This window comes from Ictalurus punctatus, chromosome 1 (genome assembly GCF_001660625.3).
Source record: "Ictalurus punctatus breed USDA103 chromosome 1, Coco_2.0, whole genome shotgun sequence".
NCBI classification, from domain to species: domain Eukaryota; kingdom Metazoa; phylum Chordata; class Actinopteri; order Siluriformes; family Ictaluridae; genus Ictalurus; species Ictalurus punctatus.
In genome coordinates this window covers 12,452,434-12,476,055 of record NC_030416.2, presented here as the reverse complement: position 1 = coordinate 12,476,055, position 23,622 = coordinate 12,452,434, and the positions used below count along the sequence as shown (strand labels likewise).

The window sequence follows — 23,622 nt, the reverse complement described above, 5'->3', positions numbered from 1 at the left end:
CCCGACCCTTGTGTGTTGTGTGGCATGATGAAGAAAACAGTAATTTGCAAAGTTTTAATTTAATTGTCTTATCACTACTTTTTCATTGGTTGATTAAAAATAAATAAATAAATAAAAAGTTTAAATAAACTACCAAACCATTGCCATTTGAATTGTTATGGAAATGACACCAGAATTTAAAACATTTATATTGATGTAACTCTAAAAAGCTTTTCCTGTAATAAAAAAGGACTTACTAAATAACCTCACATATCACAGCACCATAAAAATCAGCTAGATTGTTATTGTGCTTATGTTTTGTGAAGCTTCAACAGATATACCATACTTACTTTCTGGATATTTCAGTATAAATGAACGCTTACTCTTCTTCTAAGCAGTTAGCTGATGCATGGTCAGATGAGTGGCCCAGTCAATCACCTGACTTGCATTCAATTGAACAAAATTTAAAGACAATATGTTTAGAAGAATGGGCCAAAATCACACCTGAATACTGCGGCCCATTAATTTCTTCAGACAGGAAGCATCTTGAAGCTGTCATTATAAACAAAGGCTTCTCCACTAAATATTAAATAAATTCCAGTTAGTGTGTTCAATACTTTTTTCCTGTGTCATTCCACTTTATTACATAATACTTCATTTATGGACTTTAATGTTGTGAATTATTTATATTTCCAGAGTTCTTGAGTTAATACTGATGTCTGGTGAAAATTTCATGTGAATAACCTCATTGGAAATATATTCACTGAAAAAAATGTTGACGTGTCCAATACTTGTTTCCACCCACTGTATATATATTTGCAGATCAATTGACAACTTTCACCTGAAAGTTTTCAATTCTATAGTAAAGACAACAAAAATTCATTTAATGTTTAATTACTAATTGACTGGACTGGTCATACATATCATGCCACTAATGCAAGCACTGTGCAGACTACAGCAATCACAGACTGAGGAAACAGCACTTTATTTTTTTTAAAATAACAGTCACTTTATTAGTGAATATTTCATTCCACTTGTATCCTCTGAGATGTGAACAAACTGAGAAAAGATCCATAAGCAAATAAAAAGAAGAGTCAGGAGAAAAAGTTCCCAAAAATAGGCAGAGCTGGATGAACAGAAATGATTTGTAACTTTAATTATACTTACAAAGACTGTGTTTAGCATTTCTGTGCATAGTTAGATACACACCTTCATCAACCTCAGCAGTGCAGTGCATAGATGCAGAACAAATAAGACTGCTCAAATGTTATTTTTAAAACTTAAGCACTTATCCTGAGAGAAAAGAAAAAAGGAGGAGAAAGAAGAGAGGCATGTGATGTAGCTGTAGCAGTCTGTGCCACATACAGCGTACAGTATCCTGCCTGAATACTTTGTTTTTAAAAACATCCTTTACGGCAGAAATGTCCCTTACGTTAACCATTAAATTAGGCTTCTCTGTGTGTACGTGTGAGCGTACGTGGGAGTGCTCCCTTCCTCTTTGGTAGTGTTGCTCTGCAAAGGACTGTCCTATATTACAAAAACATTTTGTATTGTGCATGAACAGTCTGAGTGAACTTCCTGTCCTGAGATTTCAGTTCTCACAGCCATCCGAAATAAGCCATGATCCATCCTCCTCCACTTCTCTTTGGACTACAAGAAGCATCTCGGCAACATCCTGAGACAACTGCTCACTGAGAAATGGCCTGGAGACATGGACAGAAAGACATTTGTGGGTAAATAATACAAGCTGACAGATGGATCGTGACCCTGAGCAGAGTGTGTTTTCATTTCTTGCATTTTTGTTACAGTTTATATCACCATTACTGCCATAGACTGTACACAATTACAGGTGCATCTAAAAAAAAAAAAAAGTAATATTGTGGAAAAAGTTGTTTTTTTTTCCAGAATTTAATTCAAAGGAACTTTCATATTTTCTAGATTCATTACACATAAAGAGAAATATTTCAAGCCTTTTTTTGTTTTAATTTGATGATTATGGCTTCCAGCTCATGGAAATCAAAAATCCAGTATCTTAAAATATTAGAATAAAGAATTTATAATACAGAAATGTTGACCTGAGAAGAGCTCAGCTAATTAACTCAAAACATCTGCAAATGTTTCCTGAGCCTTTAATCTCTCAGTTTGGTTCAGTACACAACCACAATCATGGGGAAGATGAAAGTAAATTTTGCATTTCATTTGGAAATCAAGGTCCCAGAGTCTGGAGAAGAGTGGAGAGGCACAGAATTTAAGTTGTTTGAAGTCCAGTGTGAAGTTTCTACAGTCAGTGATGATTTGGGGTTTCATGTCATCTGCTGGTGTTGGTCCACTGCGTTTTCTCAAGTTGAGAGTCAATGCAGCGACTACCAGGAGATTTTAGTCATTCTGACATGCTTTATGGAGATTCTGATTTCCTTTCCAGCAGGACTTGGCACCTGCCCACAGTGCCAAAACTGCTAGTAACTGGTTTGCTGACCATGGTATTACTGTGCTTGATGTGAAAGCCAACTCGCCTGACCTGAACCCCATAGAGAATCTATGAGAGACACCAGACCCAACAATACAGACAAGCTGAAGGCCGCTATCAAAGCAACCTGGGCTTCCATAACACCTCAGCAGTGCCACAGGCTGATTGCATCCATGCCACGCCGCAATGATGCAGTAATTCGTGCAAAAGGATTAAAGCCCCGACCAAGTATCGAGTGCATAAATTAACATACTTTTCAGAAGGTCGACATTTCTGTATTATAAATTCTAATATTTTGAGTTACTGGATTTATTTTTCCATGAGCTGTAAACCGTAATCATAAAGATTAAAAAGATAAAAAGGCTTGAAGTATTTCACTTTATGAATCTATAATATATGAAAGCTCCACTTTTTTAATTAAATTCCGTGAAAAACAATTAACTTTTCCAGGATATTCAATTTTTTGTAAAAAAAATGCACCTGTATACAGAATAGCAATTAAATGCGGAAACCTAAATCTTTGTGGAACTTATTATTTATGGAACCCTCTAAGATCCCAAAGGGCTCTAAATGAATGCTTTATTAAAGTCAAGTAAACTTAGGAGGTTAAATCTGTTCAGTCTACAGATAAAAGACTCAGACTATGCTAGTATTAACTGTAAAACAAATATATGGTGTGGGGTTTAATTAGAGTGCTAAAAAGATTTTTGTCTTTTCCAGTTAGATTGGCTCTTGATTTTTCTGGTAAAAGAAAATAATTTCTTAATTCATTACACATTTACTAATATCTATTATATATATTCGACATAATAATAATACATATTCCTTGGTAGGATTTTCAAATTCTAGACTACTTCAAATGAGGTTGTGTCTAAATGATGGCTCATCAGTAGAGTGTGAGCCAATCATACCGCAACGAAATGTAAAGAACAGGTGTTATTCAGCTAGAACAAAAGCTTGGTTGTAAAGGCAACGTGTGTTGTTCTGGACAATACCAGTCACACAGTTGCTCCAGGCTCCAGAAGGAATAATTAGGAAAATGCAAATTGTTGTAGTTAAACTACCTCGTAAGCTCAGGTGCATATTTTAAAAGGTCCTGCATTTTTATGTTTCACCATTTATGTTAATGCAAGTTAGTTTTTAGGTGCTCAAAATTCACCTGAGTTCTGTTTCTCCGCCAATCCACACGGGACCTTTAAGCTTAGAGTCCAGGTTGTAGTACTGCCCATTGACCTGCCGCACTGCTAGCCAGTGCCTGCGTCTCAGTGGGAGAGACACAATTCCCAGCGACACTCGCGACGGGACATTCAAAATAAAACCTTGCACCTTCTCCAGACACAAACTCTGCACTGACCTGAGACAAGAGGAGAAATGCACAGCGTAACGTCACAACATGACAATATTTACAGTTATAATACAAACAAAAGATGAGCAATGGATGTGTGTGTGCAAAAAAAGTTTATTGTTTTGTGTAATTGATGAACAAACTAACCTACGTTTGTCCCACCAAACTGCAGCCAATCCACGACTCTGGAGGGCCGCCATAATCACGTTCACATCATAGTTCCCCGTACCCAGCACAGAGCGGTGTGGGTTCACCATACACTGTGGGGCAAGGCTATTGGAAAGACACATTTAAAAATTATAATAATAATAATAATAATAATAATAATAATAATAATTCAATTCTTTCATTCCATATATCCACATAAATGGCTGTTAGTCTGTTCCTGTACTATACACTAGGGGAACGATTAATATTGACTGACAAATTGACAACATCCATGATGACAATTCATTGACAACTCTTCGATCCAAGGCAAAGGACTGTGATGTACCAGCACAGAAATTGTATTGTTTAATAAGGCCAGTAAAATATAGCCGGTTTCATTTTTGACATTTTCAGAGTAATGGTAGGAAACATTTGCATGAAGGCTTTAATCTTCAAATTTTGAGTTTCTTCGATTACTTTTGTACGATCAATTATATTAGATTATAATTGTATTATACAAATTATTCGATTATTTTTCAAAAATAATTTGTTGCAGGTCCACTCAGTCTGTACAGGATTTCACAGTTTGATTGTGATTGTTGCGGCCAAAGATGCTTGGTTTTGCTGCGGTTTTTTTTTTTTTTTTTTTTTTTTAAATTTTTTATAAAGTGCGATACTTTGCGGAGATTTTTGTGCTGTTTTGAGAAAATCTACTTGAATTGGCAAAATTGCAACTGCACGAAACTGTTTTGCACTGTCTTTCGCAGTGACGTGCATTGGTAAATAAGAACTTTTAGATGTACTTATTTCTGATGTACTTATTTTAGATGTACTTAGTTCAATGCAGGTGAATCGAAGAGGGCTTTGATTGAATGCGCATGAATGCGAATGATTGTGATGTCACATGATACATCTTGGTCTAAATCTGTGGAAAATCTACGGAAATTTTGAAAAAAAATTATTTCTGCGATCACAAAATTGCGAAATCCTGGATGGACTGGTTCCACTGTTCGCATGGTTACAGTTACTTCCACACAGTACTTACTGCCTTTAAATTGTTACTGCAATATTGGTGTTTGCAAAGTCCTTTGATATGCAAACACTACCACCTACAGCAACATGTTTAATGTGTAGTACATGAGTAAACTGACCCATGTAAAGTTTTGTTACCATTCTGACAGGAATTCATGCAAATACCAATAGTACATGAAAACATGAACAGTTTTCTCATGGTCTTTGTCATATGGAAAGGCCTAGTTTGTATTCATTACACAAAAGACTTCCCCCACGTGAGGGGGGAAAAAAAGGTAAATATACAATAATCAGTCATAATATTAAAACCACCTGCCTAATATTGTGTAGGTCTCCCCTTGTGCCACAAACCACCTCTGACCTGTCCAGGCATGGACTACACAAGACCTTTGAAGGTGTGCTGCAGCACACCGGACTTGTTTGTCCAGCACATCACACAGATGCTCAATCAGATTGAGATCTGGGGAATCTGGAGGCCAAGTCAACTCCTTCAACTCTTTGTCATGTTCCTAAAACCATTCCTGAACAATTTCTGCAGTGTGACAGGGTGCATTATCCTGCTGAAAGAGGCCACTGCCATTAAGGTAAGGTAATTTATTGTCAATTCATACAATACAACGAAATTTAGTTTGCCAACTCTCAGACAGCAACAAGAGCATTTAAACATAAAACTCTGAAAGGAATTTAAATTAAGTAGTTAAAAAAAGAAGAAATAAGAATAAATAAACAAACAGTGCACATCGTAGAATATATACAAGATTGCACATAAATGTGATGCCTTGATTATTGAAAAGTGTTCTAAGATGTATATATTGCACACTGTATAAAGTGACAAAGTGCACTATGGTGCATGTAGCAGATAAGGGTAAGCTTGGTGTCAGTAGTGACGGCAGCTACAGCTTTGGGAAAGAAACTGCACTCGAGTCTGTTTGTGTGTGACTTGATGGCCCTGTACCTCTTTCCAGATGGTAAGAGGACAAACATTCTGTGCCCTGGGTGAATGGAGTCTTGGATGCTGCTGCTGGCCTTTGTTTGTAGTCGGCTAGCATATACAGTGTCCAGGTTCAGGAGCTCAGAGTCTATGATGCGCTGTGCTGATTTAACTACCCAAGTCAAGTCTTCGTGGTTTTCCCTCGTGCAGCTAGCATACCACAATGTAATACAGTATGATACATTAGAGAATACCGTTGCCGTGAAGGGGTGTACTTGGTCTGCAACAATGTTTAGTTAGCAGAACATTGCCCAGCACATCACACTGCCTCCAACAGCTTGCCTTCTTCCCGTAGTGCATCTTGGTGCCATCTCTTCCCAGGTAAGCGACGCACATGCAACCAGCCGTCCACATGATGTAAAAGAAAACGTGATTCATCAGACCAGGCCACCTTCTTCCATTGCCCCATGGTCCAGTTCTGATGCTCACGTGCCCATTGGGTGGTGGACAGGGGTCAGCATGCGCACTCTGAGCGGTCTGCAGCAATTTGTGCTACAGTAGCTCTTCTGTGAGATCGGACCAGATGGACTAGTCTTCCCTCTCCACATGTATCAATGAGCCTTGCATGCCCATGACCCTGTCACGGTTCACAGGTTGTCCTTCCTTGGATCACTTTTGGTCAGTACTAACCATTGCATACCCAAAACACCCCACAAGAACTGCTGTTTTGTTGATGCTCTGACCCAGTCATCTAGCCATCACAATTTGGCCCTTGTAAGAGTCGCTCAGATCTTTACACTTTCCCATTTTTCCTGCTTCCAAGAAATCAACTTTGAGAACCGACTGTTCCCTTGCTGCCTAATATACGGTATCCCACCCCTTAACATGTGCCACTGTAATGAGATAATTGATGTTATTCACATCACCAGTCTGAGATTTTAATGTTATGGCTGACAGTGTATACATATACTGGGCTCAGTGTGCTTCCGTTCCTTACAGCGACATGTGATAAATACTGACAGTGTAAGAGATTTTATCATCTTCCTAAGAAGAACGATTAGAGGAGTTTATCTCCCCCCCTTTGTTACATATGAGAATGTGCAAAGACACTTCTATAAAGACCAAACACTTCCTGTACATTTTCACCACCAGTTGGTATGGTTTTTAAATGATCCATTTTATATCTTGATAGCATGGTGAAACCGATATTTCACACCCAGTGTCATTTAAGAGGCAAAAACGAACAACATATGCTTCTTCAGCATTGCATAATCTATGAGCAGGCAGCTACATTAGTGCCATGCTCGAAGAGAAAAAGATTGTGGTTAGAAAGAAAGAAAGAAAGAAAGAAAGAAAGAAAGAAAGAAAGAAAGAAAATGTGCTCTCACCGCTTGCAGATGTCGTCGGCCGCCTCCTTGGTGAACACTCTCTCCTGCAGCACGTTGTTTAGGGCGTGAATAGCACACAGCTCCAACCTTTGCTTCTCATGAAACACCTCCAACCCGCTCATACTCTCACATACACACTGCTGAAATCCAGCTGGACGGACAGACAGACAGACACACACACACACACACACACACACACACACACACACACAGAGAGAGAGACAGAGAGAGAGAGAGAGAGAGAAAATGTGACAGGCTCGGATTAATCCCTGCACCATACCTTATTGGTTCATACAAGCAAAACATATAGCTACAATTTACAAATGACCTGAACTTCAAAAATTTCGCGTACATAATGTAAAAATCTCGTGATCCTTCCTTTAAACAAACACACTGCTACACCGTTTTAGCTAGGTTGCTAGCTATCTAGCAGTACTATCTAACGTATCTACTTACCGTAAAGCTTTAAAGTAAACTAAGCATAAACACAAACGGCCAATAAATCAGATTTAAACTCTTTTACACAACTCAAGGATAAACAAGAACACGTCTATCTAAACGCACAACGCTACTATTTCCCTGTAGCTCAGATGCTGTAGTGTCTTCAGCGAACACCGGAAGTAGCAGTGTTGTTGTTGTTGATAATGATGATGGCGACACCCGTGGAAACGCCCCTAGAGGGTTGACCGCCACATGCCGAATAGCACGCCGTTTACTACAGTAGCGTGCTAATGCAACAAGACCTGGGTCCAACAACCAATTTAAAGTCAAACAAGAACCAGTAATCACTTAGTAAAGGCTGTTAATTTAATTTTACCCCTCAATAAAAAATGTGTGGTTTTGAGGACATGTTTTTATATATTGGTGGGGACCAAACGTCCACACAAGGACAAGAATATCTGACAGTTTTGACCTTGTGGGGATATTTGGCTTTACTTTTTAACAAAAACTGAAGCTTTTATTAGAGCCATACCGTTTCCTAAGATTAGGGTTAGGTATAGCGTTAATTAGCTGCAGTAATAATAAACAAAAAAATAAATAAATAAAAATAATCAAGTTGGGGCACTGTGGTTTAGTGGTTAGCACGATTTGAATTGCACCTCCAAGGTTGGGGGTTCGAATCCTGCCTCTGCCCTGTGTGTGGAGTTTGCATGTTCTCATTGTAGTTCAGGGGTTTCCTCCGGGTACTCTGGTTTCCTCCCCCAATCTAAAGGCATACGTCATAGGCTGATTGGCATTCCCAAATGGTCCGTAGAGTGTGCATTTGTGTGATGGTGCCCTGCGATAGGTCCAGGGTGTCCCCTGCCTTGTGCCCTGAGTTCTCAGGCTCCCAGTGAAGGAAAAGCGGTATGGAAAACGGACAGATAATAATCAAGCTGGATGTGAACAGATTTATTTGTAAATTGTTCATAGGAGCGTTTACACAAAAAAATGTGGTATTTGTGAAAATCCTATAATTTCAGAAAAATGAAAATCGTATGTTGAGGCACTAGATCAGAGAAGAGATGTTGGCTTGTATTTCAGCTTGGGGCAAACCAAGGTTCAGGCAACAATATGAAAATATTATTCATAATCACAAAGTATCAAAAAGCAACCAATTTCCATTTTGAGATTCGGGAAGTGTATAATATATGGTCACATCTGCATAGAAAATGCCAGACATGTGTATGGGACTAAAATTATCAAACAACCGCTGAGTTTGGAAAAAAGAAAAAAGAAAAGAAAACAGTAGTTTTTAGGTTTTAGGTTAAAATTGAATTGAATTGAATTGAAGTAGGTAATTCAATCTGAATTTTTATCAGACAGAGAAAAACACAGACATGGCCGATCTGGACGGAAATAAAATCACATAGGAGCACCTGTAAATTAGGAGATTACACTACAACTCTATGTAAATTGAATCCAGTCTGAATAGGATTAATTTTTTTCTATAGGTTCTGTCATGCTGCACATTCTTCCATCCATCCGTCTTCTATACCACTTATCCTACAGGGTGCCCATCCATCACAAGTCAGAATCACATACACACACTATGGACACGCTAATCAGCCTACCATGCATGTCTTTGGACTGAGGGAAGAAACCAGAGTACCCAGAGGAAGTCCCCCACAACACAGGGAGAACATGCAAACTCCACACATACAGTGCAGTGGCAGGAATCAAACCCCCTACCCTGGAGGTGTGAGGCAAACATGCTAACCACTAAGCCACCATGTGTGCTGCACATTCTTAAACTTTCTTATTTACTTTCTAACTATGGTTATAAAGTACAGTAAAATTATTGATTTTTGGAAATTGATTGATTTCTCTTTTTTTACCTGCTAAATGTTTAAGAGGATTATATTGTTAAATTGCAATCCATTTCAACAGACTTTTAGGTGTAGATGCTTACTTGTGCTTTACTTGACCATTATCTTTAGTCCACAGTCATGAATTTGCATGCTGTAGGTAGTGCCTGCATTTGGGGCGGGTGTGAGTTTTTCAAACGCACCAATCACATGAAAGCATTTTTCGCATTCTCCACTTCAGCCGCTTTGCGAAGTTACCAAGAGCAGTTACGCAACTACAGGGAAACGATATGATTGGTTAGACTTTTTTTAGGTGTCTGGAGATGTAGTACTATATCAATCGGTGATTGGCCAACTCCTACTTTTTTTTTTTTTTTTTTTTAACGTGTTCGTATTTTTGTTCCTGTGTCAAAAACCGCTAGCTTGCTAACTACTGAGGCATATTAGCATATCATAGGCATATCACCAATTGTTAAAAACAACGCTACCATTTCAAGAGACGCAGTTTTGAATTTTATATTTAACTTGTTTAATCGACATTGTTGAGCTCGCTAATAAACTTCTCGCGTCGAGAAACTAGCAAGACCAATAGTGAAGTTAGTGTTAGCCATCTAGCTAGCAGTTTTTCTAATTTTGCTAGCCGAGCAGACTCTTATCGAGTTTGGCGTTTTTTAAATAAATTTAAAAAAAACGAAACAAAAACATTTAGACTTTTTGTGCATTAATTTAACGGGTTGTCATTAGTTGACGTTATGTTGGACCCTGTCACTGTCCTGGAGCGGTACTAGCTATAGTGTAACTTAATATACAGCTAGCTAACGTTAGCATCAAACCCCCACCGGCCGGTGAGCCTCGGAACAAGCTGCTGTTTGGACTGGATTCGGCTTCACTGTTTTAATTACAATCGAGATGGTAAGCATGTCCTGATCACTTCTACTGGTGCAAATACATTATTTACTCCTGTCTTTTTGTGCCAGCTACATTCCATACTACCCAGGTGGCCCGGCCAGCTAGCAGTAGCTAACTTTTTTTTCCCTTAGCTTTAGCTAGTTGAGTGTTAACGACGTCCATATGTGTGTGTGTGTGTGTGTGTGTGTGTATATATATATATATATATATATATATATATATATATATATATATATATATATATATATATATATATATATCTCACAGCAAATACGCGAGCTGATTTAACTCGGGATACGTACGAAGCTACATCCAAACGTAATATTTTATTTACTTAAATTTATGACTAATTGCTCAGCAGTGAGTCTGCTACACTAGTCTGTTAGCTGTGTGAATTCAGATCCCAGGGAACAGTTTGGTTGCAGCAGTGGACACAGATGCTCAGTCAGACTGTAGCAAGCTAACAGCAGGCTAACTCATAAACTTCATTATTCAGGATAGTCGGTTACTTGAAAATGTTTTTTATTTTTACCTCTTTCTGCTCAGGAAAAAATGCCCAGTATTACTACTGCTACTACTATTGTTGTTGTTGTTATTATTATTTATTATTATTATTATTATTAGTTGTTGTTGTTCCTACTATTATTTAAAATGGAAACATACAAAAAAATTTCTCAACATGAAACTTTATGTGCTTAGCTTATTTTCTCTATTGAATGTAAAAGAAAAATTACTGTTAGGATATCCAGTGTTGCCAACACTTTTCGGGAGAAAGTAGCTAATGTATGCTGGAGAAGTCGCCAAGTGACGTCACGGAAAGATTTGCATATTAATTGCATTACTGTGAACATTTGCAAACATGTCAAGTAGGGCTGCAACTAATGATTATTTTCATAATCGATTGGTTGGGCGATTATTTTCCCCCCGATGTATCGGATGGGGGCAAACTTTCGGTACCTTTTTTTTTTTTTTTTTTGCTTATTTAAAATACAGTCCACAAACTGAGTGTTACAAATATAAATTTCAGACTAAAATGTTACATGACTGTTTGTCCAATTATATAGACTGAAAAGAACCCAATACACACCTGAATATATATTATTCATTTAGGATTGTAGTTTAATTCAGTGCTTTTTGTGCATCCATAAAATAAATATATATAGTTTATATTATATAATAGTGTATATATGCATTATTTTTTATGGATGCACAAGAAGCACTGAATTAAACTACAGTCTTAAATTAATAATAAAATCTCACTTTCACTGAACCTTGTGGTTTCTGTTACTCGCTGTCTTTAGAAATATTATTTTACTTCTGTTTACTTTTGATCATGGTGTTTTAATTAGACATTTGCAGGTCTTACTTGCGTTCACACTGTGTATCAGCGCATCTGCATCGCGCGTGAGGAGCAAAACACAGCCTCGTTACTAATACATCACTTCCGTTATAACAAACAACAGATGTTACACTGATATAGCATATAATGACAATAAACTTAAATGAAACTAAGCTTTTTAAGCAATTTATGACAGCATCACTGTCGTGCTACATAAACTCCGCTTTATAAAGTTTGATCTTCTCCACTGTGTTTAATATAAAATGCTCTCCTGTTTTAGAGGACTTGGAGGTCACACACTTTCTATCTCAGTCACATGATTGCGCCTTCATCTGATGGTGACTGAGGTCATATTGGGTGTAAATGGTAACGCTGACATAAACAGTAAACTGAAGAAAGTTATTGTTGGTAACTCTGTATTCTGGCTAACAGTGTCGCATGAAGTCATGCACCACTGTCTATGAAGCGGCTTATAATTCCGGTTAGTATAAACAGCTATTGTTCCATTTGAGATGATATTACATTTCTAAAATTCATACATTAGACGGTAGAGTACATAGTGCATAGTGTAAGTGTATAGTACACCATTTGGGACACAATTTTAGTATTTACTCTCCGAAGCGTCTTTTTCGAACAGAAGTAACATAATGAGTAAATCTCCCACGTGCAGACAAACTAACTACTGCACTTGAAGCTTTTGTAAAATAAAAAATTAAACACCCAAAACTGTGCACGGTACCATAACGAAGACGAACTGTATGTCGATACATGAAATCCTGGAGGGAATGTCGGACGGCGTGGTGTGGGGACGTAATGACGTGTGCCGTTAATCGATCTATGTTCTATAATGTAAAACGGGTACATGAAAGGAACATTCTAAAAGCAACTCATGTAAACACCTTAATCACAGTATTGTCTTATTATTCATTATTGTCAATAATTAGATTACTTCTGTCCATGTAAACGTAGTCAGTGAGTAGTATGGTCGGTGTTTATAGATTTTAACCAAGTAATGTGTCTGTACATTAACTGTTCAAAAGCCACTACTTTGACATCACTCCGTAAACAGAGAAGTAACTGGACTTCTCCAAGTTGACATTGAGTTGAAATTGAGGTTGAACAGGTGTTTTCGGTGGGTTTTGCCGGTTGTAGGCAACGAATTACAAGTTGCAACTTCACCTCACATGCAGCAATAGGCTTGTAGAAGTGCAGCTCGGTTAGGCTTTAAACACCGGAGATGAGTCGACCAATCCTGTGCTCTCAACTCGTTTAACCAACAGCTGTGATGTGATCTGCACCGAGTACAGGACAGATACTAATACTGCTGAAAAAGGCACTTTATTTGTCGCCAGGCTCTGTTGTTGTTTTTGGGTTTTTTTTGAAAGAGGTCTGAAGTCCCAAACCTAGCAACAAATTCTTCAAGTTGGCAACAAGTGGGCTGCAGAGGAAAGTCTCTGTGGATCACTTTTTGTTCTCACCAAACCACTGTATTGTTGTTAAATTGCTCAAATAATACAACTGATTTGTATTGTATAGGTGTCCATGTTGGCTAAACCCAGTAATGTCACTTAAATGCTAAATGGCATGCACACATTTTCACTCTTGCAAAAGATAATTCTAGAAACTGTTTCTGAGACATTGAAGAGCGCTTTATTGAAATTCTTACTTGCATGATGGTCCTCATGACAATGCAGACATATTCACACTGTAAGAGAAACTATTACATCATCCATGCAGCATATTCACAGAAGGCATGCAATCAAAGGGACATGTGTAGCATCCACTGACAGACAAACCTGTCCTCTGATGTCTTCTGATAAATGAGAGCAAAATTATGCATCAATATTACTATATGTATTATGCACCTTCATATGTATATGTATTTTACAGTTCAATATTCAGTATGTCGAAGAATGTTCCCATGTTTGTCTGGACGGGGCAACAAAGCATCCTTCAGATTATGACAAGCAACGTATGGTTAGATGTGTTTACTGTGAATTATTCATTTTTGCAATAATTACATACACCAGTTCTGGGCATGTTTTCTGAATATTCAAGGCATTTCTGCCTGCATTATGTACGATACACAACAAGCTGAGGCATTCTGTTCTAGGAAAATAATCCATGGTGGGGCGCTGTGATGTGTCTGACACACGCACTGTTTTTTTGCACTTGGCTTACAAGGCAAACCAAAATTGGTCTGTGCCAATTAAGATATTATGAATTTTCCGTAATAAGCATCAACGTGTATAAAAGAACTGCTAGTCTAAGAATTTAAACCCTAATCTGTGGCCCTCTTAATCTAATACTAAATTGTTTAAAATGCCTGCAATTACAATGCAATTTGTGTTAAAGATTTGTCGTTGAATAAGCATTTGCCAGTGGTAGCTTAAATATACCATATCCAAAACAATTCAAGTATAGCTCAATGGTACAATACTTGCTCTTGTCTAGCTGATCAGAATTGTGAGAGCTCAAACAAGGCCATTATGTGATGTGTCTGTGCTTTAGTATTCCTGAACCTCACTTTGTGCATAGGGGCATTGTCATGCTGGGACATGTTTGGACCTCTTCATTCCAGTGAAGGGAAGCTGTAAATCTACAGAATAAAAAAAGACATTCGATACAATTATGTGCTTCCAACTTTGTGGCAACAGATTTGGGGGAAAAACACACATGGGGTGATATGTATATATCACCATATAGTGTATAGGTTCAATCCATCAACGTGCACAAGATAGTTACATAATTTGATCCATTTTGTTTACACCAAGCAAGCATACGCTCACCGTCCACTTTATTAGGAACAGCTGCACATTCATACAATGATCTAATCAGCAAATATTGTCACAGCAGTGCAATGCAAAAGTAAATAAATAAATAATGTAGATAATACAGGTCAAGAACTTCAGTCAATGTTCACATCAAACATCAGAATGGAAAAAAAAAAAGAATTGTGATCTCTGTGACTTTAACTGTGGCATGATTGTTGGTAGGTTGGATTGAGTATTTCAGAAACTGCTGATCTCCTGGGATTTTCACCCACAACAGTCTCTAGAGTTTACACAGAGTGATACAAAAACATCCTGTGTGCAGAGGGTCTGTAGACTGAAACATCTTGTCGATGAGAGAGATCGGAGGAGAATGACTAGACTGGTCTGAGCTGACAGGAAGGATATAGTAACTCAAATAATCACTCTTTACAACCATGGTGGCTGCCAAAAACAAGAATCTGGGGCTACCGTGGGCACAAACTGGAAAAAGACCAGGTGGTGTGTGGGTTTTTTTTTGTTTGTTTGTTTTGTTTTTAAATTTTCAACTGTCCAGTTTGAGTGAGTCTGAGCCCATGGTATCCTCGGATTCCTTTTCTTGGCTGACAGGAGTGAAACCTGATGTGGTCTTCTGCTGTTGTAACCCATCCACCTCCAGCTAGGTTCAATGTTTTGTGCATGCTGAGATGCTTTTCTGCTCACCACGGTTGTAAAGAGTGATTGAGTTACTGTATCCTTCCAGGCAGCGCAAACCAATCTGGATATTTTCCGCTGACCTCACTAAGGCATCAGTAAGGCTTTTTTTTTTTAAGCACCATTCTCTGACTGTTTGTGAAAATCCCAGGAGATCAGCAGTTACTGAAATCTGATACTGACAACTATGCCACAATCAAAGTCACAAGGATCACACTTTTTCTTCATTTTGATGTTTGATATGAACATTACCTATAGCTCTTGACCTGTATCTGCATGATTTTTGCATTGTGTTGCTTCCATGTGATTGGCTGTTTTTAGATAACTGAATGAATTTGCAGGTGTTCCTAATAAAGTGGATGGTGAGTGTATATGGTGAGTAAGATTAACCTGTAACAGATTTAATCTTAACATTTCTTTCTGGATCTTAACAAACTAGAGATTAACTTGTGACCTATTTTAATGCCATACCATTTTGGATGACATTGCATAACTTTGCATGTATACACTATGCAGATGCAGGTGGAGATAAAAGTGACTATGTTTACATGGACAGCAGTAATCTAATTATTGACCTTAATCTGAGTAAGGTAATAATGTGATTAAGGTGTTTACATGAGTCGCTTTTAGAATACTCCTGTCATGTTCCCGTTTTACATGTTTTAGAACATAATTAGGTTAACAGCCCGCGTCATTACGTCACCACGCCGTCCGACGTCCCTCCAGAATTTCACGTATCAACATACAGTTCGTCTTCGTTACGGTACTGTATACAGTTTTGGGTGTTTTTATTTAATTTTTTTACGAACGCTTTAAGTGCAGTTTATTATTTGTCATGCTATACCTGCTAATAGACAACTGCTTGAAGCGGTGGGTGTGTCCCAAATCACGTAGTTACCGTCTATATAGTAGCCGAGATACATGTATTTTTCCCCACTACAGGCCTGTAGTAGGAAAGTATGCGATTTGGGACACAGCCAAACTCTCTTGTTCGCCGTAAAACATAAATCTGCCGTGTGAGATTGTGTCCCGTCACAAAATGCGGTGAAAACTCCCACACGACGTTCATAATGTGATTAAGGTGTTTACATGTCACTACTACATGTCCATAATGCGACTAAAACAGAAGTACTCCACCTGTCTTAATTAGATTATTGCTTACTTCGATTATGACCTTAATTAGATTAAGGTAAGTAAAAATGGCTGTTTACATGGTAGTTTCTTAATTAGAGTATGGTCTTAATCGGATTAAGAGTGGATTATTATTGTCCATCTAAACGCAGCTAATGATCAACCTCTTACCAAACCCCCCCCCCCTCCAGATATCACCGTGCTAAAATGGTCTTGGGCATGAAACTATAGTTAACACAACCTTCTGTAAATTTCCTTGCTCTCATTTGTGTGTCCATCACTGCACCTGGAAGCAATTTTCATATCACAATACCCTCCATCATCTCTCTCTCTCTCTCTCTCTCTCTCTCTCTCTCTCTCTCTCTCTCTCTCTTAACTATCATAAATATGACTTTGTTTGAAGACCAGTGGTGAGATTTCTCTTCATGCTACAGCACAGGACGTGGCTGTTTTTGGGGCTACAGAGTAAAAGAATTCCCAATAATCTCCTCTTAAAGTGGGAGCGAAGTGTCTGAAATGTCTGAGTTTGATTTAGATACCTCTGTTCTTCAGAAAATTATCAGATGTGTGTGGGGTTTTTTTTGTTTATTTGTTTTGCCAGCTGAATTTTTGAAGGAAAATATTTTGTAATAAAATTTCTAATTATTCAGCAGAATTCTAGCATTTGTGCAATTTTTTTGATTACCAGTTTGCTGTCTGGTAATGTCTGAGAGTGACTTTAATATGCTGTACTTGATCAAGTTTCCCCCCCAAGCAAACCTTCCATTTTATTGTGTGTCTGTTTTTGTGTACAGAACTCGAATGTGGAGAACTTGCCTCCCCAAGTTTTGAGACTGGTGTATAAGGAAGTGTCTGCACTGGCAGCAGACCCACCAGAGGGAATCAAAATTTACCCCAGTGAGGAAGATATCACAGAACTTCACACTGCCATAGAGGGGCCAGGTAGCAATTAAATATCTTGTCGTGATGTGCTTTGCGAAATATAAATACATGCACATGGTGTGAATATAGAAGAGGTTTAGCATTTGTGCATTTTGTGTTTGCCTTGAACAGAAGGGACCCCATATGCAGGAGGAGTGTTCAGAATGCGCTTGGTCTTGGGGAAGGATTTTCCTGCTGTACCACCCCGGGGCTATTTCCTGACCAAGATTTTTCATCCAAATGTCGGACACAAGGGTGAGATCTGTGTCAACGTACTGAAGAGAGACTGGAAGGCAGAGCTCGGCCTCAGGCATGTATTACTGGTAAGTTGTACAGATCACCGTCGTTTTGTTATAGCATTCTTAATCGATGTTATAAGACTGTAAATGAGGGTTGGTGTGGATAATTCTGTCATCGGTTCTCCCCAGTTCTCTGCATAACTATAAAGATAAAAATATCTCGCACACTGTCAGCATTGATCTTAAGCTGAAGGCGGGTAGCTACAGCTAGCGTGGAACATAATGTTTTTAAAAATGACGATCCTTGTACACAGTAGTGAATTGAAAGTTATATTTCAAGAATTTAATAGTTTACCACACTTGTATTATTGAAAGGGCATCATCCAGCTCCACTCTAGGCATGGATTATTCCCAACAATTCTGTTTGCTTAATATGAAAACCAGGGGTCTCCTTTATCAACGCGTGCATAGAACAAGTTCTAAATTTGTGCATAAGAGCCTCCCATACACACAATAAAACAGGTATTTATCACACGTGTGTACGCACAGCTGTATGCAATGGCCATTGATAAATCCCACACATTCAAAATTGATGTGTGGCTGTACTCATTTGCATAAACAAATGCCCTCAAATCGCCATATATGGTGAACGATGTCCCTTTAAAAAGCACAGTAGTCTGTTTGCAGTGCTGCTTGTTACAGACATCACGGAACATACCAAAAGGTCTAAGATGATGAATTTCACAGACGATAAAGTTAAATGATATTGGTGCATGTAGTACTGTTTATTTAGCACTTTGAGTAGTTTGTCTAATAAATAAATACTGCTTTGAAAAGATTTTGAGTCTATGTGTACATTTTTGCTGTCTTTTCTGCTGCTGGTTTTGGAAATGTAATGAATGGTGGTATGAGTGATATGAATGAAGGTAAGACATGTCATTATTCACGTCAGTTGGTTGCCAGTGCAGTCTACAATTTCTCTTTGAAATGTGCCCTTAGCTGAAAACCCTGGAATAGAGATCAACTAAAATTGTCCTGGGCAAACAAAATGGACTGATGAGCCACTCATCACTCAGCATAGATTTTCCAGTGCTCCCTAAAAACACATTCCTCCCTTCTTGAAGCTGCATGAGCCAAATCGTCAAACAAGGCATAATCCCAGTCGATCTTTAGATGTGCCTTTTTTATACGATTGTGCTTTATATCCATGTCATCTGTCTGCATCTTGTGAGCACCGAAATCCATAATTGCTCCCTCAATCATGTTAATATGGTGTGCAAGCTTCTCATAACCATTTTACTGGTGTTTACACTTTTCTACCACTAGGGGTTCCTGCACTCCGGTCAGGAGTGTGTGCAAAAATGCTCGCGACCTAGCGCATAAATACAACTTGATAAATCCCATTCAGTTCAACGTGTGTACACATGGTTTACACATAAAACTATGCGTATGCACGGCTGATAAATGAGACCCCTGGTCTTTATTTGTCCAACATGACCTGTGTCCAAGTCTGGGTCTGTTTTTGCCAGATTAACCGGTGACCCACTAACTTTGTTTGTTTGAGATGGATATTAATGCCTTATATGAAAGGATGATGTACTGAAAAGGTGATGTTTTCTTCACTACATTGGTCCAGTATAGTTTTCTTTTAGCACTAACCATCATGTGTTAAAAGGCAGGACTGGTAATGGATGATCCAGTCTCTTGTGTCCAATTGATTTCATTATGGAACACTGAAGGTTATACAGTTCATACAGTATTTGGTTAAGTTTTTTTGTGATGGTTGCGGCCAAAAATGCTTGATTTTGCACGGAATTCTAAACACTCATGGGGGGGCTTGGATCTCGCTTTGTCGTGCTGAGATTGATTGCACTCGGTGTGAGTAGCTCCATAGGGATCTATTGTTTCGATTCAAGAACGTCATCACATTGTACATTCGCATCACTTACAGTGGCAAGAAAAAGTATGTGAACCTTTTGGAATTTCATGGTTTTCTGAATAAATTTGTCATAAAATGTGATCTGATCTTCATCCAAGTCAAGGGTATTCACCAATATAATGTGTCTAAAATAATAACACAAAAAAAATTCTGATCCCTCATGTCTTTATTGAACACACTCATTAAACATTCAATATGGCAGTGGAAAAAGTAAGCGAACCCTTAGAATTAATAACTGGTTGACTCCCCCCTGTTGCCAGCAATAACCTCAACTAGGCGCTTCCTGTAGCTGTGGATCAGACCTGCACATCATTCATGAGGAATTTTATCCCATTATTCCTGGCAGAACTGCTTTAGCTCTGTCATATTCTTTGGACGTCTCGTGTATGGCTCTCTTCAAGTCATTCCATAGCATCTCTACTGGGTTGAGGTCTGGGCTCTGACTTGGCCACTCCAAAAGGCCGATTTTGTTTTTCTGAAGCCATTCTGTTGTGGACTTGCTCCGGTGTTTTGGGTCGTTGTCCTGTTGCATCACCCAACTTCTACACAGTTTCAGCTGACGTACAGACATTCTCACATCATCCTGAAGAATTGTCTGATATACTTGGGAATTCATCTTCCCCTTAATGATTGCAAGCTGGCCAGGCCCTGATGCAGCAAAGCAGGCCCAAATCATGATGTTTCCTCCACGATACTTTACGGTTGGGATGATGTTTTCATGATGATATGCCATGCCCTTTCTATGCCAGATGTAGTGCTGTGTGGTTTTTCCAAATAGTTCAATCTTAGTTTCATCCGTCCACAAAACATTTTGCCAATGCCGCTGTGGAGTGTCAATGTGCTCTTTTGCAAACTTCAGGCATGCAGCAATGTTCTTTTTAGTAAGCAGTGGCTTCCTTCATGGTGTCCTGCTGTAGATACCCTGCTTGTTCAATGTTTTACGTATTGTACACTCATGAACAGAGATGTTAGCCAGTTCCAATGATGCCTTCAAATCTTCGGCTATCATTCAGGGTTGTTTCTTTCTCATTGATGAGTCTCTGTTGTGCTCCTGGTGTCATTTTGACTGGGCGCCCACGTCTTGGTCACTTTGTAACCCTTGCCAGCTTTATGTAAATCAACAATTCTTGATCATAGATCCTCTGAAAGCTCTTTTTGGCGAGGCATGGCTCACATAAGCGTGTGCTTCTTGCGCAGAGCAAACTCCAAAAGTTTGAGGGGTTTTTATCAGTTAAAGTAGCTGTAGTCCACACCTCCAAGCTCATTTTCTTAACAAGACTCCAATTAGCTTTTTTGAGGTCATTAACTCAAGGGTTCACATACTTTTCCACAAGCACTATCAGGTTTTTTTTTGTTGTTCTCAATAAAGACATGAGGGATCAGAATTTTTTGTGTGATTAATTTAGACACATTATATTTGTCAATACCCTTGACTTAGATGATCAGATCACATTTTATGACAAATTTATTCAGAAAACCATGAAATTCCAAAAGATTCACATTCCTTTTTGTCTGTTGAAACCCATTTGTACCAACATGTTTTGTTTTTTCATTTGAAGATGGAATTTGGAGACCATTAGTGCGTTTTGCTAGTTATTTGCTCAACCACATGGCTCACCTCTGTTAATGTCTGCCACATTTTCAGTCCGTTTCCAAAAGTTTTCATTGTTTTGCACCCTACGGCTTACGATTCTCAGGTGACGCTGAGCAAAATGCCTGAAAATGAACCGTGGCTTGGGAAGCTGCATCAAATTTTGGAGCTTCATTCTCTCTCTCTCTCTCTCTCTTTTCTCTTCCTCAGACCATTAAATGCTTATTGATCCATCCAAATCCAGAGTCGGCTCTGAATGAAGAAGCAGGAAGGTTACTGTTGGAGGACTATGCAGAATACGCCTCACGTGCCCATCTACTGACCGAGATCCACGCTATGGGAGGAAGCTCAGGAGCTCCAGAGCCTGGTGATGGACCACAGCCCAAGAAACATGCAGGAGATCCAAGCAAACGTGCAATTACAGCTGGTGTTGCAAATACAGTTGCTACAGCCAATGGCACAAATAGTAGCAGTGCCAGTGGCACAAGTAGTAGCAATAATACTGGAGTTGCTAAAAAGAAAACTGACAAAAAACGAGCTTTGAGGCGACTATAATAGTGAATAATCCTTTGTTTATTTTTTTTTTTTTTGCCAATATAAATATTGAATTGAGACCATGTTTTTCCTCCTTTTTATGATTTCTGTTCTAGAAAAGAACCTCTCCTTTTGATTGGTTTTGTGATTAGCATTCAACATGAATTCCTCTCATCAGTTTGTTCCATTCAAACTCTGCTCTCAGGTTTCCGACTTTCATGATGACAATGTAGATCACACATGGAACAGGAAAAGTTTTCAATCAAGCATGTATTTATGTCCCCTGAAAATCTCATGAGTAACTTTATCAGTATTTTTCCCCTTGGCACCCTTTAAAGAGGGTTAGAGATAATATCTCACTGTGGCAGTTAAACACCTGTCAAGATAGTAAGGCTATTCTATATGAAAGCAGCACCACCGCTTTAAAAATAAAAGCACCAAGTCTTCTGGATATCAACCAACCGTTTTTATTTCACCAATATTTGAGTTCCTAGACAACCAGTGCCTGTTGGTCATGCGCAAGAATGTTGAGGGAACAAAATTCCTGATTTCACTGATTGCTTTTGGTTAAGTGGAAACTGTATTACCGGGGCTCATTGTTTAGGTTTCTGTAGCACACAACAGCAGGCTAAACATCCCGACATGCACTATGGATTTTAATTAAACACAAGAACAAGAAATGAATGAAATCTCCAGGTGTTTTATAGACACACTTGGAGGGTGAGTAAGCTGGTGGTTTATGAAGGGATGTAATGAGTTCCATCCTGCTTCACTTGGATAGTATGTCTGCCTGTCCAACAGTTGAGTGATTTTTAATAGATTTGGCTGTTTAAGTTGAGCGATTTATGGGTGACTCCATTGTTAAATGCCGTTCCAGAAGAATCTAATCAGTAATATTTATTACAGAAAGTAGACAAAGTGCAGCTTCATCCCTTCACAATATTCTACAGCTGTGTAGTGTTTTAATAGAGTAAGAAGGGAAAGCATAGAATGGGTTAAAATGTGGTCTGAATATAACTTTAAAATGTTCTGATGTCTCTTTTTTTTTTTTTTTTTTTTTTTTTTTTTTTTTGGGTGTTTTTTTTTTTTCCATGTTTTTGTGCATTTATGTTGTCTGTTCTTCACATTTTCCAGTTTAAACCATGTATGTATTGATTAGTTTTTGCTTCTGGCTTTTGTCGGAGATCATGTCCATAAAGCAGAAAGGGCAGATCAAAGTCTTACAAATTATTTTTTTATATCTAGAATGAGACGGTCCCTTTTCGATTTAAGAAGCATTTGTGCTGTTCCACAATCATTGTACACTTTTTATTTTTAATCCAATAATGTGACTTGTTTTTAAAATGTTCTAATTGTAATGCCCCTTAAACATAAATTAGAGCTGAATTCCAGCTGTGTTGCTCTTAGCGAGGGAATGTCTCATCTTTGTCACTCTTGTATTGGTGCATTTACATTCGGTGCACGTCCAACAATGTCTGTTTTGTCAACACGGGGAGGGCCTACAGTTCCTAAGGAAGCTCTCTTTTAATGGCTCTGGGCTCTGTTAAGACCATGCATACGGGTAAACTTTTACCATTTTGTGAGGTTCTTTGTGGGCTTTGGGGCAGTTGTGTCCATTTAAGTTATTTAAATTAAAAATAAACTATCTTCTGTTACATATGAGTTGTGTTGGACACTATATTCTGTCTTATTTTCCTCATTTTTAAAAAATCATTATACCAACTACTGTTATTTTTATTTTTTAATCTGAAAGTGTTTTAGTTTTGTATAACAGCACAGCTCTTACAAAAGTCCCAGGTGTAAATTGAATGATAGGCTTTATATAGATGCGCTCATTCTAATGTTATTGCTTAGTAGCAATTCATTTGAAGGGGCTTGTATGGTGGATGGTCTACATAATCAAAGTCTAATAATAAACTAAGTAAGAAAAAATTTATTACTGAACAAAGTGTATAATCATTTGATCTAGTGAAGCAGC

The 23,622-nt window shown here is 38.3% G+C and overlaps 2 protein-coding genes across 2 annotated transcripts; one reads left to right on the top strand and one right to left on the bottom strand.

Annotated features, from left to right (window-relative positions):
* Positions 1-940: 940 nt before the first annotated feature.
* Positions 941-7,924, bottom strand: josd2 (Josephin domain containing 2). The gene is made up of 5 exons (XM_017470724.3): positions 7,746-7,924; positions 7,290-7,440; positions 3,939-4,064; positions 3,606-3,800; positions 941-1,682 (listed from the first exon to the last, which is right to left on the bottom strand). The coding sequence occupies exons 2-5, from the start codon at positions 7,409-7,411 to the stop codon at positions 1,571-1,573; spliced, it is 555 nt and encodes a 184-aa protein (XP_017326213.1). The 5' UTR covers positions 7,412-7,440; positions 7,746-7,924; the 3' UTR covers positions 941-1,570.
* Positions 7,925-9,944: 2,020 nt separating this feature from the next.
* Positions 9,945-23,303, top strand: ube2s (ubiquitin-conjugating enzyme E2S). Its single transcript, XM_017470713.3, has 4 exons — positions 9,945-10,489; positions 17,215-17,362; positions 17,474-17,664; positions 21,321-23,303. Exons 1-4 carry the CDS (start codon positions 10,487-10,489, stop codon positions 21,663-21,665), a joined length of 687 nt encoding a protein of 228 aa, XP_017326202.1. The 5' UTR covers positions 9,945-10,486; the 3' UTR covers positions 21,666-23,303.
* The last annotated feature ends 319 nt before the right edge of the window (positions 23,304-23,622 follow it).

What these genes read in the sequence shown, in the direction of transcription:
- josd2 (XM_017470724.3), bottom strand. Translation starts at nt 7,411, where the DNA reads ATGAGCGGGTTGGAGGTGTTTCATGAGAAGCAAAGGTTGGAGCTGTGT. An exon ending in GTTTGGTGGGACAAACGTAG is followed by an intron (nt 3,801 to 3,938) that starts GTTAGTTTGTTC and finishes CTCTTGTCTCAG; the next exon opens with GTCAGTGCAGAGTTTGTGTC. An exon ending in GGCGGAGAAACAGAACTCAG is followed by an intron (nt 1,683 to 3,605) that starts GTGAATTTTGAG and finishes CCATGTCTCCAG; the next exon opens with GCCATTTCTCAGTGAGCAGT.
- ube2s (XM_017470713.3), top strand. An exon ending in CACTGCCATAGAGGGGCCAG is followed by an intron (nt 17,363 to 17,473) that starts GTAGCAATTAAA and finishes TGCCTTGAACAG; the next exon opens with AAGGGACCCCATATGCAGGA. An exon ending in GCCTCAGGCATGTATTACTG is followed by an intron (nt 17,665 to 21,320) that starts GTAAGTTGTACA and finishes TCTCTTCCTCAG; the next exon opens with ACCATTAAATGCTTATTGAT.